Source organism: Phyllostomus discolor, chromosome 12 (assembly GCF_004126475.2).
Source record: "Phyllostomus discolor isolate MPI-MPIP mPhyDis1 chromosome 12, mPhyDis1.pri.v3, whole genome shotgun sequence".
NCBI lineage: Eukaryota > Metazoa > Chordata > Mammalia > Chiroptera > Phyllostomidae > Phyllostomus > Phyllostomus discolor.
In genome coordinates, this window is record NC_040914.2 from 4,809,280 (window position 1) to 4,821,969 (window position 12,690).

At 36.4% G+C, this 12,690-nt stretch overlaps 2 protein-coding genes across 2 annotated transcripts in view; both read right to left on the reverse strand.

Moving 5' to 3' along the window:
- Nucleotides 1-12,690, reverse strand: part of LOC114511272 (putative ATP-dependent RNA helicase TDRD12) — a 179,355-nt gene that overhangs the window by 152,589 nt on the left and 14,076 nt on the right. The window lies entirely within an intron of this gene.
- Nucleotides 609-12,690, reverse strand: part of ZFP30 (ZFP30 zinc finger protein) — a 32,339-nt gene continuing 20,257 nt past the window's right edge. The window contains exon 5 of the mRNA XM_036012920.1: nucleotides 609-7,218. Coding sequence (XP_035868813.1) covers nucleotides 5,867-7,180 — 1,314 coding nt within the window. The 5' untranslated portion in view covers nucleotides 7,181-7,218 and the 3' untranslated portion in view covers nucleotides 609-5,866. The remainder of the gene's footprint in view (nucleotides 7,219-12,690) is intronic.

Consider the following 12,690-nt stretch of genomic DNA (forward strand, 5'->3'; position numbering starts at 1 on the left):
GTATAATTAAATGGCAATTTTCTTTCTCTGACCCATTTCACTTAGTAAAATACCCTGTAGGTCCATCCACATGGTTAGAGATGCAAAATTTCATTCTTTTTCATGGCCGAGTAATATTTTATGGCATATATGTTACCACTTGTTCTTTATTCATTAATGGACACTTCGGTTGCTTCCATGTCTTGGTCCAATATAAACAATGCTGCAATATACAATGTAAGCAATGCTGCAATAAACATAGGGAGAGATATCTTTTCAAATGAGGGTTTTGGATTTTTTTGAATACCCAGAAGTGGAATTCCTGGGTCCTCCTTAGTTGCTTATTATAACCCTTATTGTTTTTTTTCCTTTATTTTTTTTTCTTAACATTGATTGGTTGCCTTCTGCATGTGCCTGGACTGAGGATCAAACCTGAAACCCAGACATGGGCCCTGACCAGGAATTGAACCAGCAACCCTTCAGTGTATGAAACGACACTCTAACCAACTGAGCCACACACACCAGGACAGCCTTTGTTTTAAAGTCTGTTTTGTCTGATATAATTACTACCACCCCAGCTTTTATTTTGTTTCCATTTGCATGAAATATCTTTTCTCATCTGTTTACTTTTATTATGTGTCTTTCTATCTGAACTGGATCTCTTGTAGGCAGCATATGTATGGATCTTGCTTTCTTACCTATTTAGCCACCCTATGGTTTTTTTGTGTGTGTGTTTGTTTGTTTTTTTACTGGAGCATTTAATCCAGTTATATTTTAAGTAATTATTTATAGGTATGTAGTTATTGCCATTTTGCTATTCATATTTTTTAACTTTTCCCCTTTTAAGTCATTTTAACAAATTCTTGTTAACATTGCTTTGGTGGTGATCAACTCCTTTGGCTTTTTCTTGACTGGGAAGCTCTTTATCTCTCCTTTGATTCTAAATGATAGCCTTGTGGGGTAATCTTGGTTGCAGGTCCTCTCTTTTCATTACTTTGAACATTTCATGCCAGTCCTTTCTAATAGCAAAGTTTCAGTGGAGAAATTAGCTGACAGTCTCATGGAAATTCCCTTGGAGGTAACAAATTGCTTTTTCCCCCTGTTAAGATTCTCTTAAATATTTGGCATTTAATAAGTGTCTTGGTTTGGGCCTTTGAATTTATCTTCTGTGGGATTCACAGCACTTCCTCAACTTGTATGCCTATTTCCTTTGCCAGATAAGGGCAGTTTTCCATTATTATTTCAAGTAGATTTTAAATTCCTTGATTCCTCCTGTTGTTATGAAATCTGTATGATGTAAATGTTGGTATACTTGTTATTGTTCCAGAGGCCCCTTAAACTATTCTCATTTTTTTTTCTTTTGCTGTTTCAATGGGGTGTTTTCTGCTACCATTGTCTTTCAAATCACTGGTAAATTCTCTGCTTTATGTAATCCGAGAGTGCCTTTAGTGTATTCTTCATTTGCAACTAATTAAAAAAATATTTTCTATCTTCATTTTGTTTATTATGTTTGTTACATTTGTTAAAGTTTTCACTGAGTTCTCCTACTCTTCCTCTAAGTTCAGTTAGTATTCTGACAACCAGTGTTCTGAACTGTGCGTTTGGTAGATTGCATGTCTCCATTTTGTTTAGTCTTTTTTTCCTGGCATTTAATTCTTTCACTTTGAATTTTTTTCCCCTTATTTTGGCTGACTCTCTGTTTGTTCTTATGTTGTCAGGTAGAGCAGTTACCTCTCCCAGTCTTGGTAGAGTAGCCTTATGTAGTAGGTGTTCTGTAGAGTCCAGTGGCAGTCTCCCTGGTCACCCGAGTTGAGTGCTCCAGGTGTGTCTTTTGTGTGGGTTTTGTGTGCCTTCCTGTGGTAATTGAACCATTATTGTTGTTGGCATGTCAATGGGAGAGATTGACTCTCAGGAAGATTGGCCATGAGAACTGGTGATGACAATAGCAGAGGATCTGTTGTGCAGGTCTGACCCCATGAAGCAGTATTCACTTATCGTGGTTCTGGTCCTACTGTCATTTGTGGAGGTGGCTGAGTGGTTTCTGCTGTAGTCTGAAACTGGCCACCAAGTGTGTTGACTCTGGGACCTCTTGGGACTGGCTCTGGTCCAGGACAATATCAGCTGTTGCCCTAGGGGCATCTCATATGAGCTATAAAGTGATTTGCAGATGTTGCCACTTGTGCTGAACTTGCCAGTGCCTGAGAGAGGTTAACCTGCAAACCTAGACTAACTGTCACAGTGCCAGGTTTGGGGCCACTTAGCAAGAGGTGTTGGGCACAAACCTATGCATTTTTATAAAGTTCCAAAGCATGAGCCAAGACTGGCCAGTTGTGTGGCAAAACCACTAGTAGTGTGGTCTCACAAGTTTGGTGGGATGGAGTCTCAGGAAACTGAAGTGCAATAACATTAGCCAAGTTGCTGGAGACTTATACATGGTGTTGCCTGAGCCTGCAGACTGGGTGAGAGTAGGGCTCAACAAAGGAACTATAGCCCTTGCCAGCACTTGTCGGGGAGAAAGCTGCCCTTCAAGACATTGTCCTGAATCCAGACAATTCAGTCCCTTCCTGTCTTTGGTTCTTTTCAAACTGCTGTCCCACTGCTGGAGCTCTGAGCAAGCCCATCAGTAAGTCTATTGCAGGCCCTTCAAGAGGAGTGCCTGGGACTCCAGAAACTCTATCTTACTCAGCCACAATCCCTGCTGGTTTTCACAGCCGCAAGTTATAGAGACTTCTCTTTCTCTCACTGGAAGCCTATGCTGGGGGAACTAGGTGTGAAGCTGAAACTGCTTCACTCCTCAGTGAGGTTTCTCCACACCAGGTGGGTGTGGGATAGCTGATTCACTATCTCCACCCCTACCAGTCTTATGGTGGCTTCCTTTTTATATCCTTAGTTATAGGAGTTCTCAGGTAGTCTTCAGGTGGCTCTCAATGGTTATTCCATAGTTTAGCTGGAATTTTGATGTGGTCATGGGAAGAGGTGAGCAGTGTTTACCTACTCTACTAACTTGACCAGAAATCATGAGACATTTTTGTATCATCATTGCCTAAGTATGCATCATGTAGAACATAGTGAACAAGACTTAAAGTGGATAGCCTATCCCTTACATAGGCATGTTATTAATCTGTATTATAAAATTAATGTTGGCTTTTTTATTGTTCTAACTTTGCTCTCTGTGAATTACATTATTGTGCAGTACTTCTCATAATTGGAGAAACTGTATTAGCCCATCACAGATAGGTGGCCTTTAAATAATGTAACATTTCCAATAATGTATTATAAATATGGCTAATGTTGTATGCCATAAAAATTTTATGACTCATTAATGTATAGGCTAGGCTGCCATGAAAGAATCATATTGCTGCTTCTTTGTCATCACAGTTATACCTATAAATAAATGGATTTTTCACATCTTTTTATTTTTAATATGTAGTGATACGTGTAACATCTACATTGTTTTGTATCATACAAGACGGTACTTAGGTATGTACTGACAATTCATCTTGCAGATGATGTAAATTTATGGTATCACTAAATACAGCATAGTACTGTAAATGTATTTTCCTTATGGTATTAACATTTTTCCTCTGGCTGAGATCCATTGAATATAGTATATAACACATGTAACATCCATAATATACATTAATCAACTGTTTATACTTTCAGTATGACTGACTATTAGTAGTAGGCTAATAATAGTTAAGTTTTGATGGAGTCAAAAGTTATACACAAATTTTCAGCTAATAGATCAGCTTCCTGTACCTGCATTCAAGGGTCAACAGTATAAATTATAAACACATGGACTTTATTCCAGACTTGATAAATATTTGAAAATCTATGAAGGTAATCCATCAAAATAAGAGAGTAAAAAACCCCACACACATTATATTTGTTATAGAAATTTGTACATATTTTAAATACAATTTCAGGGAAATATAGCAGGTTCTATGACTGTTTCCAGGTAACAAAATGTCCTCAGAGGTATAAAAACCCCGAGAGAGGAAAAACAATCAACTATATGGTTCTGCATGAAAATGCAGCCTTAGGGTAAACATGAAGCCAACTTTTACCCTTTCTGTGAGATAGCAGGCCTTCTAATAATTTTAAAGTTATTTTTTCACAGCAGCCTCACAGTGAACCCCATACAAAGAAGATCATATTGATCCTTTGTCTAATTGAATGAACCCTAATAACACACATAAAATAGTTTTTAAGAGAACTGTACTACTTGAAGGATTACAAAGTTGAACAAGACAGAAAGAGTACAAAGTGAGAGAGGGTCTTTGGATCCCAAAATGTCTACAGGCTAAAAATAATCTAAGCAAACTATTCAGCTGTACACACAAGCCACTGTTTATGGAGGAATAAAAAAAATCCCAGCATGACTCAGGGTAGAGCCAAGAAGACCTCAGTATAAAAATGTGCTACTTGGAAGTAGAAACACACTTAAATTGGATTCTGTATTATATAACAATGTTATCCACTGAATGTATCACTGCTTCCACATCACAGCAGATAAATGCTGTGAGAAATTGATATATTACATTCTTTTTAAGTAAGTTTTCAAGACCCCATGTGTACTTTACACTTAACATTTTAATTTGAACTAGTTACACTTCAAGTTTTTAGTAGCTCAATTTTGAGTGGTCTTCACATTGCTAGCAATGTCTATTCCATCAATCTCCACATTTAATTGCTTTTACTCATTCTTTAAAAATATGATATGTATGAAGTATGATGGGACAGGAACTGTAACAGATAGAGTAATAAGTTAAAATCTGGACTCTCATTCTTTAATTTCCTAAATACATTATAGCATATTTAATATCCCACTGCTTAGAGCTTTGGCAATATCCACAAGTTCTAATATATAGGCATTTAAAAAAGTCATTCACTAAAAAAATTCACTTCAAATTGGTAATAACACTGCATAATTTTACCTTTTAAAAACACTATAGAACATTTTAAATACATAAAAATAGAGAAAATAGCAAAAACCAAATACACAATAACTGTGTACCCAAGACACTCATCTTACCACCATTTTGACAAACTTGTTATTCACCCTCTTTTCTGTGAACATTTTAAAGAAAATTCCAGACACTGTATCATCTTGTTTATATAAACGTCAGCCATTTTTACATAAACACAGTGCTATTAATCATTCAACAAAAATGTAATTTCTTAATGTTAACTACATTTGGTTCATACACCTCTTAAGGCTCTTAATATCTAAGCAATTCCACTTTCATTTTTTTTCAGTGCCATTTTATTGGTTGAGAAGCCAGGTAATCCCCCTTATAGAATTACCCATATTTTAGATCTAAATGCTTCTTTTTGCATCATGTAATTTGTTCTTCCACTCCCTGAATTTTCTGTAAACTGGGAGTTAGATCTTGATGCTTACTTAGATTGTTTCAATATTTTTTGACAAGATGTCTTATTTTACCTCATTAAGATATTTTGTCATATTTTTGATGAGGTTAAATTAGTCAGTAGGTTCAGATGTCAGCCTGACCTACCTACTCACAACGAAGTTCCTATCAACATTTCACCTAGTGTTCTTAACCTCGACTGAGAATCCTGCCTAGTTCCATTCATTTCATGTTGCAAAATTCTCTACTAGAGAACATTACCACATCAACGTCTTTCCCACATTCACTCCTTTAAGAGATTTTCTTTCTAGAATAAGTTTCTTAAAATTTAATGTCATTTAAATGGTGATGAACAGCTTCCTCATTTCATGGGCATATCCTTCCTTCAAAATAAAACCTCTTAAGTCAGCTGTGAGCATGAAGTAAAAGGAATTCTTACATTCAAAAACTTTCCTTTAGAATTTTTTTACTAAAGTTCCCTAACATAATATTCACAATGGAAGACTTTCTTATAATTATTTAGTGACATTATGAATTCGCTGATGGTAAGTAAGGTGGGAGTGTTGTCTGAACGCCTTCATACATTCTTTACAATTGTATGGTTTCTCACCAGAATGAATCCTCTGATGTTGAATAAGTGATGAGTGGAGTCTAAAGGCCTTTCCACATTCCTTACAGTCATAGGGTTTCTCACCAGTATGAATACTCTGATGTTGAGTAAGTTGTGAGAACAGTCTAAAAGTCTTCTCACATTCCTTACACTTATAAGGTTTCTCACCAAAATGAATACTCTGATGTTGAGTAAGTTGTGAGAATAGTCTAAATGCTTTCCCACATTCCTTACAATCATAGGGTTTCTCTCCAATATGAATACCCTGATGTGAAATAAGTTCTGAGTAACGACGAAAAAACTTCTGACATTCCTTACATTCATAAGGTTTCTCTCCAGTATGAATTCTCTGATGGAGAGTTAGATGATAGCCACGGCTAAAAGTCTTCCCACAGTCTTTACAATCATAGGGTTTCTCACCAGTATGAATTCTGTGATGGAGAGTAAGCTGTTGCCTTACTCTAAATGCCTTCCCACAATCCTTACATTCATAAGGTTTTTCACCAGTATGAAGTTTGTGATGTATTCTAAGGCCTGTACTACACAGAAAAGCCTGCCCACATTCCTTACATTCATAGCACTTCTCAGCAACATTAAGTCTTTGATGTCGAGTAAGGTGTGCATACTGTCTAAAGGTCTTTCCACATTCCTTACATTCATAGGGTTTCTCACCAGTATGAATCCTCTGATGGAGATTAAGTTGTCCACGTACTCTAAAGGACTTCCCACATTCTTTACATTCATAGGGCTTCTCACCAATATGAATTCTCTGATGTACTCGAAGATCTGCACTACATGTAAAGATCTTTCCACATTTTTTACATTCAAGGAGTTTGTCAGAAGTATGAATTCTCTGATGTCGACTAAGGTGGGCACACTGTCTAAAGGCTTTACCACATTCTTTACATTCATAGGGTTTCTCACCAGTATGAATCCTCTGATGGAAAGTAAGTTGTTGGCGTACTCTAAAAGCCTTTCCACATTCCCCACATTCATAAGGTTTCTCTCTATTATGAATTCTCTCATATAAAGTCAGAGATTTAAGTTTTCTGCAAGTGGGCCTTTTTTCAGAAGTGTTTTTTTTCACTTGCCTGAAATATCCCTTCTGAAGACCTTTTTGGCCCTCAAAAATTTTATATTCACATTTTTTTCTGAAAAAGAAGGCTTCCAGGCTATAACTTCTAATGTTTTCCATTATATCCCACTGTGACAAATTCATTTCATAAATATCCTTTTGAAATATTTTGGATTCCAAATCTGAAAAAAAAAAGGATAAATGCATGCTATTTTCTTATTCTAGAAAAAGTAAACAAGTAAGCAAATAAAAGCCTTAAAATAGAAAATAAAACCCAGTTGAAGTAAATGGATGCGAAAACTCTAAAATAATCATTTAAGTTGAAGAAAGTTAAGGGGAATAAAGAAAATGGTAACACCAGATTGTTGGGATTCAGATCAAAGTTTGAAATTCTGTACTTCAAAATTTTAATGGTTTCTTTCAATTATAATAATGTATAAATACCTTAACATGAATAACATGGCTGCTGTTTACCTTATTTTAAAACATTGACTGTCCCCTTTGCTCCTATGTCATGACTCTTCCATTTCCTAGAGATTTGCACTGTTATTAAAATTCCTAGGAACACTGACTTGGGTTATCCAGCTGGTTGGGTTCCTTTCATCCTTTAGCTACCATGTTACAAAAATATTATTCCTGGTAATTTCAACTAATTTATATCCTTTCTTTTCTATCTCAGTAACTTGTTTCTTGCTTAACACTTTTTTTTCAATTTTTTGTAACATATTCCTGAATTGTCTCAGTTTTTATTTTCTTATCTTAAATCTCCTTGAGGGCAGAAATAATCTTTCAATTATCATTGAATAACAAATCCATAGAACCTAGTGACTGTTTACTAATTTCTCATAATTATGTAAAAGTTATTGCACATGTTGCCTTGCCATCATTCTTGCACATTACTACATTGATTAAATATTCTTTTTCATCATTCCCAACAGAGATGGAAAACATAAGCCCATGTAATCTATCTCAGTCAAATATAAACATGGAAAATGGTGATTTCTTTACAAGTGATTATCCTTCCAACTGCTTGTCTACTTTCATTTGCAGATACTGTCAATACAGCTCATTTTCTACTTTACATAGTCAGGAGTAAACCTCCTTCTGCTTTCACAACCAGGGTAATGACAGGTTCTACTTATTTTCACCAAGTTTATATAACTATGCACAATTATGTTACAAATTTTCTCAACATTTTTGTAATAAGTGTTCAATACTTTTCAAAAAGAAAATGGTAGTTTAAGAAACTCATAATACAGAGGACTTCTGGCCAAGATGGAGGTGTAAGTAGACACACTGTGCCTCCTCGCACAACCAAAATAAGGACAACAAAAATTCAGAAACAAAATAACAACCAGAACTGACAGAAAAATTAACTGTGTGGAAGTCTGACAACCAAGGAGTTAAAATAGACACATTCATCCAGACTCGTAGGTGGGGTGCTGTTGGGCAGCCAGGCAGAGAGGGGTTGAGACACAAAAACAGTGGCACCAGGTGCGCAAGGCAGAAGCTGACAAAACCTAGGTGCGTAAGACAGGAGCGGGTGGACCCTGGGTGCACAGGCGGTGGCTGGCAGACCCAGGGCACGGGGTGGCAACAGGCAGACCCAGTGAGGCTGCAATTGTGAAGCAAGGCACTATGCACAAGGCAGCTGGCTGACTGGGTGATCCCACATTTGTGTGCAGATAAACCAGGCAAAACTGGGGAGCAAGACAGACCACGCAACCCAGGGTCCCAGCACCAGGAAATAAAGCCTCAAAACATTGATTGAAAACACCTGTTGGGGTTGAGGCACAGGGAGAGACTCCAAGCCTCACAGGAGAGTTCGTTAGCAACACCCATGAGGTCCTAGAATGTGCACAAGCCCACCCACGTGGGAATTAGCACCAGAAAGGCCCAGTTTGCTTGAAGGGCCTTTAAAGCAGCAGAAAGAACTGAAGCAGCAGAAGGGACTGAAATCAGACAGAAAGCCAACCAAGCACCATTGTACTCTCTTGGACCCTGCCCCCACACACAGTGTCACAACCCAGCACCTGGGTTGCCCTGCCCCATTAAATAACTAAGGCTCTGCCCCTCACTATGTAACAGGTGCAACAAGACAAAAAAAATGGCCCAAACAGGAGAACAGATCAAAACTCTACAGCAAATACTTTTAAGCAGTGAAGAGATAGCCAACCTATCAGATGCACAGTTCAAAGCATTGGTGATCAGGATGCTCACAGAATTGGTTGAATTTGGTCACAAGTTAGATGAAAAAAATGAAGGCTATGCTAAGTGAAATAAAGGAAAAAGCACAGGGAACCAATAGTGATAGAAAGGAAACTGGGACTCAAATCAATGGAGTGGACCAGAAGGAAGAAAGAAACATCCAACCAAAAAAGCAGGAAGAAACAAGAATTCAAAAAAATGAGGAGAAGCTTAGGAACCTCCAGGGCATCTTTAAAAGTTTCAATATCCAAATTATAGGGGTACCAGGAAGAGAAGAGGAAGAGCAACAAGTGGAAAACTTATTTGAACAAATAATAAAGGAGAACTTCCCCAATCTGGCTAAGAAAATAGACTTCCAGGAAGTCCAGGAAGCTCAGAGAGTCCCAAAGAAGTTGGACCCAAGGAGGAACACACCAAGGCACATCATAATTACATTACCCAAGATCAAAATGAAGGAGAGAATCCTAGAAACAGCAAAAGACAAGGAGACAGTTACCTACAAAGGAGTTCCCATCAGACTATCAGCTGATTTCTCAAGGGAGATATCAGCTGACTCCTGCAAGAAGGGACTGGAAAGAAGTATTCCAAGTCATGAAAGGCAAGGACCAAGATTGCTCTATCCAGCAAAGCTTTCATTTAGAATGGAAGGGCAGATAAAGTGCTTCTCAGATAAGGTCAAGTTAAAGGAGTTCATCCACCAAGCCCTTATTATATGAAATGTTAAAAAGACTTATCTAAGAAAAAGAAGATAAAAAACTTGTACAGTAAAATGACAGCAAACTCACAATTATTAACAACCACGCCTAAAACACAAAGAAAAACAAACTAAGCAAACAACTAGAACAGGAACAGACCCACAGAAATGAAGATTATATGGAGGGTTAACAACAGGGGAATGGGAGGAGGAGAGAGGGGGAAAATGTACAGAGAATAAGTAGCATAGACAGTAGGTAGAAAATAGACAGGGGGAGGGCAAGAATAGTATGGGAAATGTAGAAGCTAAAAAACTTATGACACATGGACATGAACTAAAGGGGGGAATGTGGGTGGGAGAGGGTGTGCAGGGTAGATGGGAATGAAGGGGGGAAATGGGACAACTGTAATAGCATAATCAATAAAATATATTTTTTTTAAAAAGAAGAAAAACCTCATAATACAGAAACATTATTTTTATTTGCCCAAATTGGAAAGAAGTGTTCATCAACAGAAGAATTGCTAAGTAAATTATGACATATTGATATAACACAATACTGCCCAGCAACAAAAATAATCTACAAGTGCACCTAACTTAAATTGATCTCACAAACAATAATGAGTTAATAAAGCCAGACAGAAAAGAATATATACTGTATGGCTGCATTTTTATAAAGCCTGAAAACAGCAAAATTAATCTATAGAGTTTTTAAAAGTCAGGATAGTGGTCAACTTTGGTGAGAAGGAATGACTAGGAGTTAGGAGGAAGCTTGTGATGTACTAGCAAAGCTTTTTCTGAATCTGAATATGATTCTACATGTGATCACTTTGTGAAAAATTCAGTGACTTGCATGCTTATAATTTCTGTATATTTGCATGCATTTATATTTCAATAAGTTTAAAGGATATACTAAGAAGAGATTAAAAGGTAACAATGATTTAAAGTGTGTGTAGGAAAAGCACCCCTCCCACTCTCCTCCCTTATCACCTGTCTGTCTTCACCTCCCCAGCCACGGCAGCAATACAACATTATAAGAATGTTGTCAGAATTTTTGGGAAAAAGTTAATTCAGGGCATCATTATGATAAATATGATACAAATGATATATAAAATGATGAATAACTAGTCATAACAGTAGTAAGGGACAGTTACAAATGTATGAATAATGTTCTTAAAATAAGGTGGTAATTTCAAAGAATTTACTTGGAAATTATAAACTGAAAATCAGTAATCAAAAAGCTAGTGTCAAAGTCAAATTAAACAGTCATAACATTTATAAGAAAAATGAGCCCTGGCTGGTGAGGCTCAGTGGATTCAGTACCGGCCTTCAAACCAAAGGGTCACTCATTCAATTTCCAATTAGGGCACATGCCTGGGTTGTGGGCCAGGTCTCCAGTAGAGGGTGTGCAAAAGGCAAACACACATAGATGTTTCTCTCCCTCTCTTTCTCCTTCCCTTCCCCTTTCTCTAAAAATAAATAAAATCTTTAAAAAAATGAAAAATGAGAAAGTGTTCACAGCATAAAAACCCATACAAATTGACATAAGAAACATAAAACAACAGAAATAGTAATGGAATAGAGTGAAAAATGTACAAATAAACAGAACAAAATGTTCATAATTACTCATAAAAAAGTAGCATAAGTTATAAAACTTACCCGAATAAATGTGGAGATTTTGATTAAAAACAAACTGAACATTTCCAGAAGGCATACAGTGAACCCAACTTAAGTGACATGCCAGATCAAGACATTGACATGTTGACACTTCTTACCTAGGAGACTACTCTACAAAGAGCTGAGCTGTAATCTTAACAAAAAGTCAGCCAACGTTTGTTCCCAAATTTGTTTATGTGAGTTATTATCCCTACAAGCATCAAAAGACAACCATTTTTCTATGAAAACTAAGTTGATTGTTTTGAAAGTACTGGCTACAGATGAACATTACATTATTATCGAAGTAGACATGACTGAGACAATAGTAAAGATTAATGAGATATAAAAATCAAAGACCCTACTCAGATTTCTTCACAAGCATCTTGAGGTTCATATTCTAGTTTAAATAAACTAAAAATATAAATAATAGCCCATGCACTGTTTGTGTCATGTCATCAATAAGGAGTAGACTAGACCTATGTTGACGCAAAAGGCTGGCACTAAATGATTGGCCTATGGTAGGAAACTTTAATATTCCAAACTTTAAGATATATGTAAAATATTTAACTATTTAAAATTCATAAACCAATACTAGTGTGGATTCTACCAAATCAAGGGCTATGTGAAACCAAAATATTAGCCCACCTCAGATCAATATAAAAAGAGAAATGTTATTTCCATTTGTAGGGTATCAGCTTTAATTAAAAAGAAACTGAGAAGCAAATTACCTGGTCACAAAATTAATATAATCTGTAATCACTTTTTTTTGGTGATACAATATGGTATGGGATGCAAAATATTTATGACAGATGTGTTTTTAGTCACATTAACACTAGGGTTAATGTATCAAGAGATCTGTAAAAGTTAAAACCCTATGACCACAGAATTGTACTTCTGAGAATCTATACTGATCAAATACTAAATATTCCATACTGAATTCCAAAAAAACACACTAAATAATCCTCACATTTTGATGGTAATCTTACTGCTTGTTTCACCAGGAAATTAGAAGCAATTGAAAGAAAAATACAATTCTTCTCTTCACCACATTATCTAACTAACCTATGACCATATCCTTACTAAATGCATAGTTTTCCTT